The following is an 18389-nucleotide window of genomic DNA, read 5'->3' as shown; positions in this document are numbered from 1 at the left end:
AACCAATTTAGTTAAATAATAGTTTGGAGCGAATTGAATTTTTGTTTGTATGCCTTTGAGATCGCAGGAATCACTTTTCATTATAAGAATCGAGTAGAGGCCAATACGGGCAAATGTGACTCCATGACTCACTTCGTACCATCATCCCCGATCCTCCTTTCGTGGTTCCAAACCATATGGAGTTAGTAATCTCATGGATTATGAATGGGGTGTAACCTTCACGGGTCAATCGTTGTTGCCTATCGTTGTCCCTTTATTCGTGGTTGCCTTAAATGATCCGTGAACGGTTTACAAGTTCCTTAAAAACTTTTTGGCGGCTCCCTACTTTCCTTGTCCCTAATCGTATATGTCAATTCCTACTTCCTATGAGTGCCAAGCATATTCACCACATGCTTTTAACGTAGGCGCACTTCGAGCGACGCCTACACTCTCTAACTCCCATTCTTTGATGACAAAAACCCTCAAGCAAAAATATTTCCCTAACTCCGATATTATGAGTGCAAAAGTTCCGGCCAATGCTAGTTACACTTGGAGATCTCTTATGGCTGCGAGAGATTTGGTTGCAAAAGGGGCTAGGAAGCTTATTGGCATGGGATCAAATATTGATGTTTGGAAGGACCTTTGGGTGCCTTCGCTGCCAAATTTCAGACCTCCAATTAGGTAGCAGATTGGTGATGATGCACCTAAGCATGTGAATGATTTGATCAGTGATGATGAGTGGAATTTGAATGTTCTCAAGTCACATTTTTTGGAGTGGGAAGTCAATGAAGTCCTTAAAATTCCAATCCCACGTTTTGGTGAAATTGACTCTTGGACATGGCACTTTACAAAATCTGGTGACTTCTCTGTCCGTAGTGCGTATCATGCTGCTCTTGGGGCCACGAATGAGAACTCTGTTTCCTCTTCCTCTCTTAATCATGATACTACCTTATCTTATTTATGGGCTGCTAAATTACCACCAAAAATCAAGCATTTTGGTTGGAGAGCTCTCCGAAATGCCCTTCCTGTTAGGAGTAATCTGAAAAAGAGGGGTATATGTGCTGATGATACTTGTCCTATGTGTGGAGATGCTCCTGAAATGATTGGACATGCTTTTTTTTTTCTACAATGCTGTGAAGACATTGTGGTACCTCTTCCCCCTTAGATTTGATGTGCAGGAAGATCTTTTCCATTCTGTTCTGGCTTGGTGTAAGGTGAAAGGAAATCTGATCAAGGATCATGCTTGGTGGGATAACTTCTGGAGTTTGCTGTGGGGAATATGGTTGAGGGGAAATGCTTGGACTTTCGAGAACAAAGACGTTCACATTGCTGATGTGCTTAGAAAGGCAGTAGGGATCATTGGTGAGTATGATAAGGCTAATGCTATTAGCCCATACGATATTAGCATCAGACCTGAGGTTCCTAAGAGGTGGGTCCCCTCCCCCCCCCCCCCCACATGATGTTTATAAGCTGAATACTGATGCTGCAATTTTTGACAGTGTGGATATTGGTGTGGGTGGCATTGCTCGTGACAGTGTTGGAGATATTATGCTTGCTGTTTGCAACAGGAAAAGGGGCTGCCCTGGAGTTGATTCTGCTGAGGCTATTGCTGCGAGGGATTGCTTGGGAATTGCATTAGAAGCTGGCCTCAACAAGATTATATTGGAATCTGATAGCTTTAAACTGGTGCAACACTTAAAAGGCAGAAAACAGGAACCTTCGTATTTTTGCCTAATTGTTGCAGACATCCTTAAGTTAGCTGAGGCTTGTTCTTTCTTTGGTGTTTTTCATATAGGAAGACATGGGAATGGAGCTGCTCATAAATTAGCTTCTATTAGTAAAAATTATAATGAATTACGTGTATGGATTGAGGATGCTCCCTGTGATTGTAGACACCCATTGGTGTCTCCCCAAAATCGAACCCGGTGATGAGTACCTTTCGCGTCGAATCATAATCGAATGAAGTGAAAGTGTGGAAAGTTTAGCGCTGCGGATAGTTTTAATTCTTTTCTCTGTTTTTGAAAACTTATTTTAAGAAAACAGCCAATCCAGTTTGTTTGGTCCATGATATGGGTCCAATAATAGTGTAGTTTGATGGGGCTTGACAAGAGCTTTCCAACGATATATTATAAGCCCAATTCCGATGAATATTGAGGAAATTATGGCCAATTTACTAAACTGGGCCCGGTTTGAGCTTTATATGCGGCCCAATGATCTAGGGGAGGGCCTAATATGATTTATCATTCCTAATGCAATTAGGAATGGTTTTAGTCCTCTAGAATCTTCTAGAAGGTTCTTTTCATTCCTAATTCAATTAGCATTGATAAATTGACTTTTGACTTTTCAGAGTTTTAATTAAAATCAAATAGCATTTTCGAGGAAATTATATGATTTTATCCTCCAGTACGGTAAATTTATCTGATTTTCGAAAACGCGTTAAAATCAGGCTTTGCGCCTAACCCCAGGCCTTGGCGCCTGGAACCAGGCCTGGCGCTAGCCATTGGCGCCTGGCGCTAGTGTTGGTGCCTGGCGCCAGTTAGCCAAGGGTGGCGCCAGCCTTGTTTTCTGTGCGTCAGACTCTGTTTTGTTTATTTTATCTTTTTGGCTGATTTTCTCTATAAATAATGTATTAAAAACTCCGTTTTCATTCATCATCTACATCTATCATTCACCAATTCACGAGTTTTTCTTTAGCATTCTCTAAATCATTCATCTCTCTCATTCATCTTTTTCTAAATTTGGTTTTTCACATACAAAATTCCGCATTTGCAAGATCTAGAAACACCTAGCCATATTCAAAGTTGCCTTCGCCCTAGACGTGAAAGGTTTAATTTCTGAGGGTTTGGTCCCAAATCTCTATTTTAATTATTTAATTTGATTGTTTGTTTATTATTTTCCTTGAAGTTACTAACGTGTGTATTTTGTTATTAAAAAGAGGTACGAGGCATCAAAGTAAGTACTTTATTGATTTATTGATGTTATGATGCAGAAATCATGTTTATGTTGTTATTATGATATTCGTAGTATCATGTCTAGGGTAACAAATATATTAAATATGATTGTTATGATGCTTCCTATGTTCTTCCTAATGTTTATTCATGTTAGTATCATGTTAGGGTTAAAGATTTGATTTTTATTTCTTAGTGACATGCTAGGGTTTGTTATTAATCTTGTTAGTATCATGCCTAGGATCTTACTTTTATTATGCTTTAACATGAATATTATTATAATTATGATTATTATAATTATTATTAATTATGATTATGATATTCTTTATTGTGATTATTATTATGATTATTATTATGATTATTATTATTTTGATATTGATTATCATGAGTATTATTATTATTGTTATTATGATTGTTATTGTTGCTTGATATTTATTGTTATTGCTTGATCACCTTTATTGCATGTTTAAAGGGAATTGGTACTTGTAATCACGCTTAATGAGATAATTAATAATCTTGTTTAGGGTTAATGTGATTATAATTCAAGTGATCGCCAATAATAGATTTGTTTATGCATTATATTCAACCAACATAGATTAAACAGGTTTAGGGTAATCCTAATGATTGCATGTTAATGAAAAAGCGCACATGAATACGATCAGAATAAAGTAGAGGCCTATTATTAGGGCAGGTTCAATCTCTTTTAGGTTGGATTTGTACCTTCATCCCCGAACCCTTATTTGGTTCCAGACCTTATGGAGTTGACGATCTCTTGGATCGTTAAGGGGTGTAACCTTCATCCTATGAACGGTTTACAAGTTCCTAAAAAAAAACTTGTTGGCGACTCTTTTGCTCTATCTTCTTCCCTTTTGGACACCACCGTACTTTAGTGTATGATCACAGTGGGGTTCGAGCTAGTGGGATTAAAGCTTGAAATTATTCCCTACAGTGATGTAAACATTATTGCTGCTGGTGATGTTGCTTTTGCTTAATAATATGTGATAGTTTCCCGCAAAAAAAATCAATAAGATTCCGCATAACTATGTTTTATCATCAAAATAACACAAAAGTCATTCAAAATATTAGAGTTTGTGAATGTATTAAAGTCAAAATGCAAACGTATAAAATGTATACTTCCTCCAATTTTAGTTACTTGCAACCACATTATTTTATTATGCACATACAATAACCTAGGTACGTTGATGATAAATTAGAAAATGAACAATTAATTTCATAATTATATATATTAATGTTCCACTATTTAAGTTAAGGGTAGTAGGGTACCATGCATAACCGAATATTTCTTTTGTTTCTTTTGTTGTTGTTGGTTTTGACTTTGGATAATTCCAAGTTTGTAATGATTTTTTCTTAATCTGATGGCATTTCTATAAATATATTGAAAAGGCGTGATCATTTATTCATTACTTTTGGTGAGTTGTTCAATTACTGTATTGCAACTTGCATTTACTATTTGGTGAGTAAATTACACATGTAACCCTCAACTAGTACATGAAAAGATGCATATACCCCTCCACTGGTACTTGAAAAGACGATTATACCCCCAAATAAACAAATTGGGAATTAACTGGGTACAACTCTTCGACTTTTCATGGTTACTAGGGATTCTTACGCGCCCGATGCGTGCAGATGGCTAGCCCTTTTAGGAGAATTATTACTGGTGGCCTTTATGCCTAATGATATTTGCATAATATTTGCATGGTAATTTTTAAGTACTTACTGAGACAAATTGAATAAATTTAACAAGTCATCATAAAATTACATACTTAATTTTGTACTCCATGTATATTGAAATTAATTTTGAATACTTTTAATTAAATACTTCCTCCGTTTTTTTTAAATTGTCATCGTTTGACTTTTACACTGTTCACACACTACACTTTGACTCGCCTTTGTGATTTATAGATACGATAAAATATAATCATGTGGGATCTTGTTTGAATCGTCGATATGTATATTTTATTAATATCCAATTTTTATAATTTTACAATGTTTATAACTGAAGTTATTAAGCATTAAAAACATGTGTTGGCAATCGTGATAATAAAAAGGTATCAACTAAAAAAAACAGAGGAAGTAGTGTTTATATTCCACATTGAAAAAACAAAAAAAAAAAAAAAAAGTGAAATATTCTGAGGCAATGCTTTAAGTATTGAAATAAACACAAATAATTAATCAATTTTGGTGATTTACGAGACAATGCTGAGGCTTTTGAATTCAATAGGGGCAAATATGGAAAAGAATATTTTAGAGATATAAATGTCAAGCACTATTTATAAGAGTATTCTTAAAAAAATTTTAAGGTAGGGAAACTTTTAAATTATTGACCAAATATTCTCATTAATATATTTAAAATTTGAGTCATGTGAGATATTTAATTTGTTACATTTGTTTCTATGTGAAATATTCTCATCAAATTTTATAATTTTTGTTGATATGTAATTAAAATTATTTATATGTAGTTAAATATAAGTTATAGAGATCGTGAAAAATCAAAATAGGAACAATAAAAGAAATGAAAAATGGAAATTGATAAATCTACCTTTGGCTTTTCTTCTCAAAACAATCCCACATTTTCGAAAATTGGAAATAATCCCACCTTTTCGAAATTTGGAAACAATCTCACCTTTTCGAAATTTGGAAACAATCCCACCTTTAACCACAATATGCTTAAAACAAGCCTTTTACCAGTTTGTCAAATTAACACCTTGTTTAAGAAGGTGACTTGACACATGTCACCATCTTATTGGTTTTCGTTTTTTAAATAATTGTAGACACCTGATTGTGTCTCCCGAAAAACCAAAGCCAGTGATGAGTGTCTTTCACGTCATTGAATATCGGACAAGGTGAAATGTTAAAGAGTCCTATGAATTCTTCTGTTGTCTAAAATGTTTTATAATAAAAATGATTTATTTATGTTTTCAAAAATCATTCATTTTATATCCAATTTATGAAAAAGTCCAATCCACTTTAGTTTGGTCCATAATATAAGTCCAGTAATTGTGTAGTTGGATGGAGTTTGAAAAGACCTTTTCAATGATATATTATATGCCCAATTCCGAGTTACAACGAGGAAGTTGTGGCCAAAATACTGAACTGGGTCCTAAATGAATTTTATGGGCAACCCAAATATCATGTAGAGGGTCCATTAACTATAATTGTATTCCTAAAGTCGTTAGGATTTATCCTAGTCTTCTACAATCTTCTAGAAGATTATTTTGAGTTCTAATGGGATTAGGATTAGTAATTATAATTAGATTTGATTTTGAAAAGATAAAGAATTCTATTTGGAATAAAACAAGTGTTTTTAAAAGATTAAATCCGGGTTTGATTAAAGATAAGTATGGACTCCAAGTAACCTAATTTGATTACAAGAAGGACTCCATATGAAAACTTTATTGCACAATAACCATCTCGCCGCGATATGTCCATCGCGCCGCGATGGGCTTATCGCACTACGATGGAGCTATCGCATCGCGATAGTCTTGTTGCGTTGCAATGGATTCGTTTTACTCTGAGTCTGTTCTAAATCTTTTCTACCATTTACGTTCGTTTTTTCTCTATAAATGGGTCTTTTTCCTCTGTTTTCAAATCATCAACAATCATCTATCCTCTCTCTCTCTCTCTAAACTAAAGCTTATTTTTTTCTTTCTCTCTTTCTAAGCCTATCCTTTTCAAAATATACTATACGTCCATCACGAGTCTCGAATACACTTATCCAAGCTCGAAGTTGCCTTAGACCTAGACGTGAATGGTTGATAATTATGAGGGTTTGATCCCAAATCTACTTTCAATTCATATTATTATTATAGTTTGATTTAATATTTTCATTGAAGTTACTAACGTGTGTACTGTTTTGATAGAAAGAGGTAAGAGGCTTCAAAGTGAGTAATTTCATTGCTCTATTTCTATAGAAATCATGCTTAGATTGTTTTATTAATTCCTAGTATCATATTTAGGTTGCTTTTATTGCTTTCTAATATTATGTTAGGATTAAAACATTGATCTTTATTGCCTAGTGATATGGTAGGGTTTGTTATTAATCTTGTTAGTATCATGCCTAGGATATTGCTATCATTATTATGCTTTGATGTGATTGAGATTATTGTGATGATGATGATTTTTTTGTATCAATAATGTTACGTTGCTTGATATATTGTTGTTATTGCTTGATCACGCCCTCTCTTGCAGGTTTAAAGGGAATTTGTTCTTAAACGTTAATCCTTACAATTTTGGTGCAAGACTTATACCGATGGATATCCCTTTCAACAAGTTTTCCAACGTATCACCAACCTAATTTTGATTTAATTCGAAAAAGATATGAAGAGAATATTAACTAGAGCCCAAAACCGACACTCTTGCACCATTTCGGCCATTTCTTAATCCTAATTGGGTTAGATGGTGGCAGTGGTGCAAACTGCAAATATTAAAAAAAAAAATAAAAAATTAAAAGGTGTATAAAATTGAGCTTCTCTATTTTTCATATAGTAAATATTTATATTTATTTACAAGTTTGTCATTAATATACGTACAATGAAACAAATACTACGTATTTGTATATTGATTAGAAACTTCTCTTTCATAATTACAGAAATAAAAGGTAATATTTTGGTATTCAAGTTAGATTTTAATCAATTAAAAATAAAACGTGATTACATGAGAAAAGGGCGTTTGATGTTAGGTCTTCAAAAAAGACTATATTTTGTGCCCATAATTAAAGTTTAAAGGTAGAAGTTCGATTTAAAATGTAGATTTTAAACAATTAAACATAAAGTTTGACTACGTGGTGAAAACTCATTTCGGACACTTTTGTTAACTATCCACGGGTAAGTCAAAGTTGCAATGATAATAGAATGCGAGTAGTGAAGGCAAGGAAGTATGATAAAAGGAAACAAGGGGCAAGGAAGATAGATGATTTTGTGCCTATAATTTTTTTATAGGGGTTATTATCTATTAGCAAGAACGTTGGCCTTTTACATATCATTTCTTTTGTTTGGCAATTAAAGGCAAACATGATGGTTAATAACCAACTATTTATTTATTTCTAAACATATCGGGTCACTAGTTAACACTATATTATTATGGGTTTTGCTCAAAAATATAGTGTTGGACTTAATGATTTTGATGATGACACAACCTCACTTACTTACAAACTAATAAGTGCTTGATTGTTTAAGTGTGTACTCAGTTACAAAGACTAGGAGAATGAAGTGTCTTGTAAAAATACCATGAGGAACAAGAAGGCCAGAAGCAGAGCTAACCATATAGAAGAGTTCCCTCACAGGAACTGGCGCTTCAGAAATGAAGACTGGAGAAGAGAAGGTTCCCTCAGGGAACAGAAAGTTCAGAGAAGAAGCCTCATCAGAGAAGAGAAGTTCCTCCCAAGGAACAGAAGCCTCGGAGTAGAAGCTTCATCAGAGAACATGAAGACTAAATATATTCTTATATTTTAGGATTTATGTAAGTATAAGATATTAAATAGCACTCGAAAAATCTGTGTGGAATTGGTCTAAAAAGATAATTTTGTGCTAGCTAAATTTTAGGAAAGTTGGTTTCTAAACGTTTATCTTTTCAAACAAAAAGAGGATTTTATTTTTATTCTGATTTTCTAAAAATATCTTTTGCAAATAAAATCTCACACGTTTTCTAAAAACCTTGCTGCCTACTCCTCCATGATTTTCTTCAAGTCATGGTTGTGCACATTAAGGAGTTCATGGTTCCTTAATTTTAGGGACATGATCTTCTTAGTGGGTTGGAGTAGTGGCGTAATGGATTTGCTGCACAAAGAAGTTTTCCTAAAAGAATTTTGGTCTATAAATAGTTGTTAATTTCAGATGGAAAACTTCACCTTGCTCACATAAGTTTTCAGGCTTTAAATCGAGTCAAGTGTCAATTCCACACAAGTTCATTAGAGTGTTTTAATGTTCTTATACTAGAGTTTGTTTTTCTTTCGAGTTATAATTTGGGGAATGGGGAAGTTCGAGTGAACATTTGTGTGTGAGAAAGAGAAGAGAGAGAGAGAAGAGAAAGAGAAGAGAAAGAGAAGAGAGAACAGAGAAGTGAGAAGAGAGAAAGAGAAGAGAAGAGTAACAAGTTGGGTGACTTGTTCCTCAGGGTCTCAAGTTCGCAGAGGAACTTGAGTTTGAGTCTTTAGCTTGTAATAGGATCTTTTGCCCTATTATAGTGAAGATTCTTTTCCCAAAATCCCAAGTGGTCGTGGTTTTTCTCCTTGTTAGGGCCAAGGAGTTTTCCACGTAAAATCTCTCTTGCATTCGTTAGTTCCTTTAGTTAATCTCTCAGTTCCTTTAGCTGACTTAATTTTAATTCCGCAAAAAGTTTGGCTAAATTCTCATACTACAATTCAACCCCCCCTTCTTGTAGTATTCATTAAAACAACAATTGGTATCAGAGCCTAACTTCTAGGAAAATCAGGAAACCCTGAAGAAGAAAGGTCTTGGAGAAAATGAATACTCATGAGAAGCTCGAAGAAGGATACTCAACACAGAGGCCTCCTATGTTCAACGGAAAGTTCTATACCTACTGGAAGAACCGCATGGAGATCTTTATCAAGGCAGAGAACTATCAAGTCTGGAGGGTCATCGAGGTTGGTGATTTCGAAGTCACCAAAACAAATGCTCATAACGAGGTAATCCCTAAGCCTATGTCTGAATATGAAAAAGAGGACTTTGATAAAATGGAAATAAATGCTATGGCTGTGAAATTGCTCCACTGTGGACTTGGACCTCACGAACACAATCGTGTTATGGGGTGCAAGAACGCTAAGGAAATCTGGGATTTGCTGCAGATTACTCATGAAGGAACTAATGAGGTTAAACGCTCAAAAATTGATCTACTTATGTCTAAGTATGAACGATTTGAAATGCAGCCTAAGGAAACCATTCAAGAGATGCTAACCCGTTTTACTAACATCATAAATGAGTTGGTTTCCCTTGGTAGACAGATTCCTACAGATGAGTAGGTTAGGAAGGTTCTTAGAAGTCTTCCACAAGATGAGAGGTGGAGAGCTAAGGTGACAGCCCTTCAGGAAACGAAGGACTTTACCAAGTTCAATATTGAACAGCTAGCAGGTTCTCTCATGACACATGAGCTACACCTTGGAGTCAACAATGAACCCATGAGGAACAAGGGTTTGGCTCTTAAGGCTGATGAGGAGGAAGACTCAGAAGTGGACGAGGATGAGGCTGCCCTAATTGTGCGAAGATTTAAAAAGATGTTCAAGAAAGGCCGAACCTCAAGGAACTTTAGGAAAAAGACCTCAAATCCAAAGCCTGACTACAACTGCCACAAGTGTGGATCTCCAGATCACTTTATCAGAGACTGTCCCCTTTGGGAAAATGATAAAGGGAAAGGAAAGGCTAAGGAACAGGGAAGAGAAAAATTCAGCAAAGCAAACTATCAAAAGTCAGACATGAGGAAGGTCATGATAGCAGCCTGGGGAGACTCAGAAAGTGAAGAAGAAGATGATGACCAACCAGAAGAGGAGACAGCCAATCTCTGTTTGATGGCCAAATCAGATGATGAAAAAGCTTACCTTGAGGAACTCCAGAAAGAGGTATTTCTTGATCCTAAACAGCTTAAAACTCTCTCTAAAGATGTCTTGATAGATATATGTCTAGAAGAAGAAGAATTCTTTAGAGATACATGTGTAAAGTTGAACAAATGTGAAAAAGCTCTTAAGGTTTGCAAAGAACATGGTGCTTGGTTGGAAACAACCTATGCCAAGTCTCAAAGCAAACTAAGAGAGCTTGATTTTAAATACAAACACATAACTGAGATAGCTGATAGGATTAAGAATGAAAGTATTCTTCTGAATGTTGAATTAACTTAGTATAAGCTCATGAATTATGATATCAGTTATAGCAGTTCCTCAAGTGATCAGTTGCTTAAATTCAATGTTGATTTTGAAAAATTGAAAAATGAGCTTTCTACCTTAAAAACTCAAAAGGATCAACTTGAATCTGAACTGAATGCTAGAAAGGATAGAAGTATTGACCCAAAAGTCATACCTAAGTGGATAGCTGAAGCTCAAGGAAAAAGAACTTAAGGCCTTGGCTATATAACCAAGAGGAAAGGTAAGCAAAAGAAATATGTTGAGCTTCCTAGCATGAAGGTATGCACTTTTTGTGGTAAGTCTGGACATCTCTATGGACAGTGTAGGATAAGAGAAGAAGCTGATAAAAGAAATGTAAAACAAGTGTGGGTCAAGAAAACTGATATTGCATCCACGTCTAAGGAACCCAAGGAAACCTGGGTTCCTGATCCTAATGCTTAGTTTTCTTGCAGGTCCTAGTGAGGGGGAACAACTCGTGGTATCTCGACAGCGGGTGTTCAAAGCATATGACAGGTGATAAATCAAAATTCCTCTCACTAGAAGACTACCCTGGAGGAACAGTAACCTTTGGGGATAATAAGAAGGGCGAGATCATTGGAAAAGCCAAAATTGGTAGATCAAAATCTCATTCCATTGATAATGTGTTCCTGGTCGAGGGCTTAATGCACAATTTGCTCAGTATATCACAATTTTGTGACAAAGGAAACTCTGTAAGTTTTACTTCTGATTCTTGCAACATCATCAACAACAAGTCAGGAAAGGTTGTTCTAGAAGGAACAAGAAGAGGGAACACTTATAAAGTTGACCTCAACTTAATCCCAAGGAACAACCTTACATGTCTGAGTGTTGTTGAAGATGATCCCCTGCTATGGCATAAACGTTTTGGACATGCTAGCTTTTCATTACTCGACAAGCTAAGGTCAAGGAACTTGGTTGTGGGACTTCCTATTATCAAGTTCCTACAGAACAAAGTTTGTGATGCATGTGTGAAAGGCAAGCATGTTCGCTCATCTTTTAAATTGAAGAAAATGGTGAGCACTACAAAGCCTTTGGAATTAATCCATATGGATTTGTGTGGTCCCATGAGAATTCAAAGCAGGAGTGGCAAGAAATATGTTTTGGTTATTGTTGATGATTATTCTAGATTCACTTGGGTTATTTTTCTTGCTAGTAAAGATGAAACTTTTAACGAGTTTGTTGCCTTTGCCAAGAAACTACAAAAAATCAGTGGTCACTCCATAGTCCATCTCAGATCAGATCACAGAACTGAATTTGAGAACCCAAGATTCGATGAGTTTTGCAGGGAAAATGGCATGAATCATAACTTCTCAGCTCCAAGGACTCCCCAACAAAATGGAGTTGTAGAAAGGAAGAATCGAACCCTTGAGGAAATGGCTAGAACGATGCTGATTGCAAGTGGATTGCCAAGGAACTTCTGGGCTGAAGCCATGAATACAGCTTGTTACATCCTTAACAGAGTAACAATCAGAAGTATCATCAACAAGACTCCCTATGAACTATTCAGGGGAAGAAAGCCAAACATATCTCATCTTAGAGCCTTTGGTTGTAAGTGTTTTGTACATAACAATGGTAAGAAAAACCTAGGGAAATTTGATGAAAGAAGTGAAGAGGCCATATTTCTAGGATATGCCTCTGATAGCAAAGCTTATAGAGTATATAATAAAAGCTCAATGTGTGTTGAGGAAAGCATTCATATAATCTTTGATGAAGTTAACCAGTTTGTGAGTGTACAGGAACAAGAAGATGATAATGATTTTGAAATTGGATTGATAAGAGACAGGGATGAAGAAGAGACCCAAAAGCAAACCAAAGAAAATCAGCCTGCTACAGAAGAGGATCATCAAGAAAATGGAGAGGTTCCTCAACCAGATGAGAAGGTGAATGAGGAACAAGCAGAAGAAGCAGAAGGAATAGAAACAGAAGCTCCTCAAATTGGAGTTCCAGCAAGGGAATTCCAACCCAGGCCATTCAGATATCGAGGTTCCCATCCAACTGATCTCATAATCAGTGATATAGGAAAAGGAACGCAAACAAGATCACAAATGAGGAACTACTGAGCATTCCATGCATTTCTGTCCATTCTAGAACCAAGAAATCATCAAGAAGCCTTGGGAGATGCAGATTGGATAGTGGCCATGCAAGAGGAACTCAATGAGTTCGAAAGGAACAAGGTCTGGCACCTTGAGCCAAAGCCTAAGGGAAAGAAGGTAATTGGGCTCAAATGGGTGTTCAGGAACAAGCTTGATGAACATGGCACCATAGTAAGGAACAAGGCTAGATTGGTTATGAAGGGCTACAACCAACAAGAAGGTATTGATTTTGATGAAACCTTTGCTCCTGTAGCTAGATTAGAAGCTATTAGAATTCTAGTGGCTTTTGCTTCTTTTATGGGTTTCAAACTCTATCAAATGGATGTGAAATGTGCTTTTCTAAATGGTTTCTTAAATGAGGAGGTGTTTGTTGAACAACCTCCAGGTTTCGAAAATCCAAAATTTCCAAATCATGTTTTTAAGCTTGATAAAGCTCTCTATGGGCTCAAACAAGCTCCAAGAGCCTGGTATGAAAGGCTTTCAAAGTTCCTACTGAAAAATGATTTCAAAAGAGGAAAAGTAGACAAAACTCTTTTCCTTAAATCTCGAGGAACTGATTTGTTAGTTGTACAGATCTATGTAGATGATATTATATTTGGTGCTACTAACAATGGTTTGTGCAAGTACTTTGCTGAGCTAATGGGTGGTGAATTTGAGATGAGCATGATGGGTGAATTGAATTTCTTCCTTGGACTTCAAATAAAGCAAACAGCTGAAGGAATAATGATTCACCAACAGAAGTATGTCAAGGAACTTCTGAAGAAGTACAACATGGAAAATGCCAAGACAAATCATACACCTATGGGAACAGCAACAAGACTTGATGAGGATCCACAAGGAACAAGTGTGGATCAAACCACTTACAGAGGTATGATTGGATCATTGTTATATCTAACAGCCAGTAGGCCTGACATTTCCTTTAGTGTTGGATTGTGTGCTAGATTTCAGTCTAATCCTAAAGAATCACATCTAACGGCTGTTAAGAGAATTTTAAGATACCTCAAAGGAACAGATGACCTGTGTCTGTTCTATCCTAGAAGTGATGACTTTAAGCTTAGAGGATTCACAGATGCTGACTATGCAGGTGACTTAGTCAATAGGAAAAGCATCTCAGGTATGGTTCAGTTCCTTGGCTCTTGTCTAGTTTCTTGGGGTTCCAAGAAACAAAATACTGTTGCATTGTCTACTGCCGAGGCTGAGTATGTAGCAGCAGCTGCTTGTTGCTCTCAAGTCCTCTGGATAAAACAACAGTTACGTGACTTCGGTATTAAATTTAATTGCATTACTATCTACTGTGATAACACTAGTGCAATTTGCATATCTAAAGATCCAGTCCATCATTCAAGAGTTAAGCATATTCATATAAGGCATCATTTCCTTAAGGATAATGTTGAAAAGGGTTTGATTAAATTAGATTTATGCCAAACTGACAATCAAATTGCAGATATATTAACAAAACCCTTAAATAGAGAAAGGCATGAGAAGATGAGAATGGAACTTGGGATGATTAAGTTATACTGAGAAAAATGCATCAAGTTCCCTCAGGTATGAAACTCAAACTGACATGCTTAATCTGTTGTATACTGTGCACAAGTGTTATATGTTTAATTACATAGTTAAGACAGGTTGTAAGCAGGAGTAATATTTACTAAGGGCATGTAAACTTGAAAGACATAAAATATGAAAAGTCCGAAATTGGTTGCATGAGCCTTGTTGATTTGTTCCGTGTATCAAGTTGTATTTGCAAGTGTTCTTTACTAACAATATTCAAAAGATAAAATTGTTGTGTTTATCTATTTTTCAAAATTCCAAATTCTTTTTATCTAAACACAAAAATCGGATGAATGCATCTAAATTCATCATTATCTTTTGTTCAAAAAGTAGCCCACTTACACTACTCTCTTGAAACACGGTTTGCGTTTCCCTAAGCAATAAATATAAGTGTCAAATCAACTAAATTCACCTCACCTCCCAAACGACACCTCACTTCACCAATTTACCTCCACCATAAAAGATGTCAGCCTCACACAAATTTACACCACACAAAAATTACCTTCTCTCTCATCACTCCGATCAAAACTACTCTCCAATGTCTACCTCTCCAAAAACCCAAATTGAAGCCAACCTTAACACTAACCCAATTCCAGAAATTACCATGGAAATCCCACCGGAAATTAACCCCATTGATAACCAAGAGCCTCCAAAAGTGGATTCAACCACCGAATCCCAATCTTCTCGAAAAAGGAGGTCCGATGACATGCAAGAAGAAGAATAAAGCGCTCCGGAACTAGGGGTCAATTACCGAGACAAGCCTGCAGCCATGAAACGGCAAGAGAAGATCAGTGATCACTTTGTGACAGGTTTGGCTATTAATCTTCCTTGGTGTAAGTCTGTTAAATTGTATGAACTGCTTGATTTGATTGAAGCTCAAAATTGGGTGAATTTGTTGAGTGAATGCTTTAATCGGAGTATGTATGTTGATGCTATGAGGGATTTTTGCAAAAGTTTCAAATACTCTAAAGGTGTTATTCGCTGCTGTGTGTATGAAAAAGAAATTGAGTTTGATGCGATGTACTTGGCTGAGTTGTTTGATGTTCCTAATACTGGATATGACTTGTATTTTAAGAGCAATGTGATAAGGAACCCTCTTCCTGATGCAAACATTGATGAGATTGTGGAGTATCTAGGTGGAGACCCGGAGGAAACCTACATAAATCACAATGACCTAACCCCTCTTGACAAAATTCTGCTAAAATTTGTTTTCAATGACATTATTCCTCGAACCCAAAAGAGAGACAGTGCCAACAAGCTTGACTCTGTTCTCATCTATTGCCTAGCCAAAAAGATCCAAATTAACTTTCCCTCCATCATGATCCAACACCTTTCTCACTGTGTTCCAAAAGGATGGAAGGTGGGATATGGTAACCTACTTACCTATGTTTTCGAAAGCTTTGGCATCTCCTTTACTAATAAAGAACCTCTGCCCCTCAAAAACACCGAATACATGCAATCTATTTTCCTTGAAAATCATAAGATGAAGGTTGTGGATGGATGTTTTGAAGTTGTGCTGGAGGAAAAGGAGAAAAGACCTAAGGAAGTAGGTGGACTAGCTGAGGGGGAAGAGGAGAGAGCTACTGGGATTATAGAGGGAGTGGTGCAGGATATTCAGGAGGAGGAAGAGGAAAAGGTGGTTGAGGAAGTGACTGAGACAGGGGGAAGGAAGAAAAGGAAGAGTTTAAGGCTGATGAAGAAAAAGGAGACCTCTGCCCCCATTTGCATTGATATCTCAGGGGTGCAAGAGGATTTGCAGAAAGTCACAAACTCTCCTATTTCGGGCAAGTATACATCTACAGGTACAAGTTTTGCAGCTTTCAGTTCCCCACCTAAGGTTCCCAGCGAAGATGTGAAGGAGATGAAGGAGATGCTCCAGAAATTACTGAAGGAACAAGAGCAGTCAAAGGTGAAGATGGAGGAACTGAAGAAGAGTGTGCTCACTCTAAATGATGATGTGAAGGAACTGGTCACGAGCTCAGAACAGGGGAGACAGTCCATTGTGAAGGACATAATGTCTCAAATCAGCAAGAAGCTGGAGGATCTTGCTGTTGATGATGACCAGAGCATTGCATCTTAACCTGTCTTTCCTTGCAGCCTCTTTATGTTGATGAAACTCATGTTTATTTGCTTTTGGGAACAATTTTTATTTGGTCTGTAATATTTTGGGCACTTTTTATTTTTTTTTGGTAAACTTGCAAAGTTGGTACATTTGGCCGATGTTTTTAATCGGTTTTGGATGATGAATGTCTATGTTTCTTTTGCCTATATGCTTTGTGAATGTTTTCTCTCTATGCATGCTTCTTGTCTTAACACTGAACCACTAGTTGGTGTTGTGTTATGGTATACTATATACTTGTATGTTAGTTTTTGATAATGCCAAAAGGGGGAAAAGGATGCAAACTATCAAGGAAACTTAATCATTCTATGGTCTCTGTTCGAAATCTTCACAAGCTGCCAAATCTCTACAAGCAGGTATAATGTATATACAAGTTTTTTTCAAGATTTTCAGTTTTTCCTTAAGTTATTTATTTATGCATTGTTTTTATTTTCTTAACTTAGCTTCTATTCTGCATTGTATCTTATTTTTGCATTTCCTTTCTTTAGGAATAAAATGGTTTATCTCTGTTTCCTTGTAAGTAAGTTTGGTTTGTTTGTCATCATCAAAAAGGGGGAATATTGTTGGACTTAATGATTTTGATGATGACACAACCTCACTTACTTACAAACTAATAAGTGCTTGATTGTTTAAGTGTGTACTCAGTTACAAAGACTAGGAGAATGAAGTGTCTTGTAAAAATACCATGAGGAACAAGAAGGCCAGAAGCAGAGCTAACCATATAGAAGAGTTCCCTCACAGGAACTGGCGCTTCAGAAATGAAGACTGGAGAAGAGAAGGTTCCCTCAGGGAACAGAAGGTTCAGAGAAGAAGCCTCATCAGAGAAGAGAAGTTCCTCCCAAGGAACAGAAGCCTCGGAGTAGAAGCTTCATCAGAGAACATGAAGACTAAATATATTCTTATATTTTAGGATTTATGTAAGTATAAGATATTAAATAGCACTCGAAAAATCTGTGTGGAATTGGTCTAAAAAGATGATTTTGTGCTAGCTAAATTTTAGGAAAGTTGGTTTCTAAACGTTTATCTTTTCAAACAAAAAGAGGATTTTATTTTTATTCTGATTTTCTAAAAATATCTTTTGCAAATAAAATCTCACACGTTTTCTAAAAACCTTGCTGCCTACTCCTCCATGATTTTCTTCAAGTCATGGCCGTGCACATTAAGGAGTTCATGGTTCCTTAATTTTAGGGACATGATCTTCTTAGTGGGTTGGAGTAGTGGCGTAATGGATTTGCTGCACAAAGAAGTTTTCCTAAACGAATTTTGGTCTATAAATAGTTGTTAATTTCAGATGGAAAACTTCACCTTGCTCACATAAGTTTTCAGGCTTTAAATCGAGTCAAGTGTCAATTCCACACAAGTTCATTAGAGTGTTTTAATGTTCTTATACTAGAGTTTGTTTTTCTTTCGAGTTGTAATTTGGGGAATGGGGAAGTTCGAGTGAACATTTGTGTGTGAGAAAGAGAAGAAAGAGAGAGAAGAGAAAGAGAAGAGAAAGAGAAGAGAACAGAGAACAGAGAACAGAGAAGTGAGAAGAGAGAAAGAGAAGAGAAGAGTAACAAGTTAGGTGACTTGTTCCTCAGGGTCTCAAGTTCGCAGAGGAACTGGAGTTTGAGTCTTTAGCTTGTAATAGGATCATTTGCCCTATTATAGTGAAGATTCTTTTCCCAAAATCCCAAGTGGTCGTGGTTTTTCTCCTTGTTAGGGCCAAGGAGTTTTCCACGTAAAATCTCTCTTGCATTCGTTAGTTCCTTTAGTTAATCTCTCAGTTCCTTTAGCTGACTTAATTTTAATTCCGCAAAAAGTTTGGC

General features: G+C 36.3%; 1 protein-coding gene across 1 annotated transcript; it reads left to right on the top strand.

Annotated features, from left to right (window-relative positions):
• Positions 1-493: 493 nt before the first annotated feature.
• LOC145633013 (uncharacterized) lies at positions 494-17072 on the top strand. The gene is made up of 6 exons (XM_081685325.1): positions 494-660; positions 709-1126; positions 1194-1408; positions 1479-1861; positions 16199-16368; positions 17067-17072. Exons 1-6 carry the CDS (start codon positions 494-496, stop codon positions 17070-17072), a joined length of 1359 nt encoding a protein of 452 aa, XP_081541451.1.
• Positions 17073-18389: the final 1317 nt, after the last annotated feature.

The sequence above is a fragment of the Chenopodium album genome, chromosome 5 (genome assembly GCF_948465745.1).
Source record: "Chenopodium album chromosome 5, dcCheAlbu1.1, whole genome shotgun sequence".
In the NCBI taxonomy this organism is placed as follows: Eukaryota; Viridiplantae; Streptophyta; class Magnoliopsida; order Caryophyllales; family Amaranthaceae; genus Chenopodium; species Chenopodium album.
This window is presented reverse-complemented; position numbering and strand designations above follow the sequence as displayed.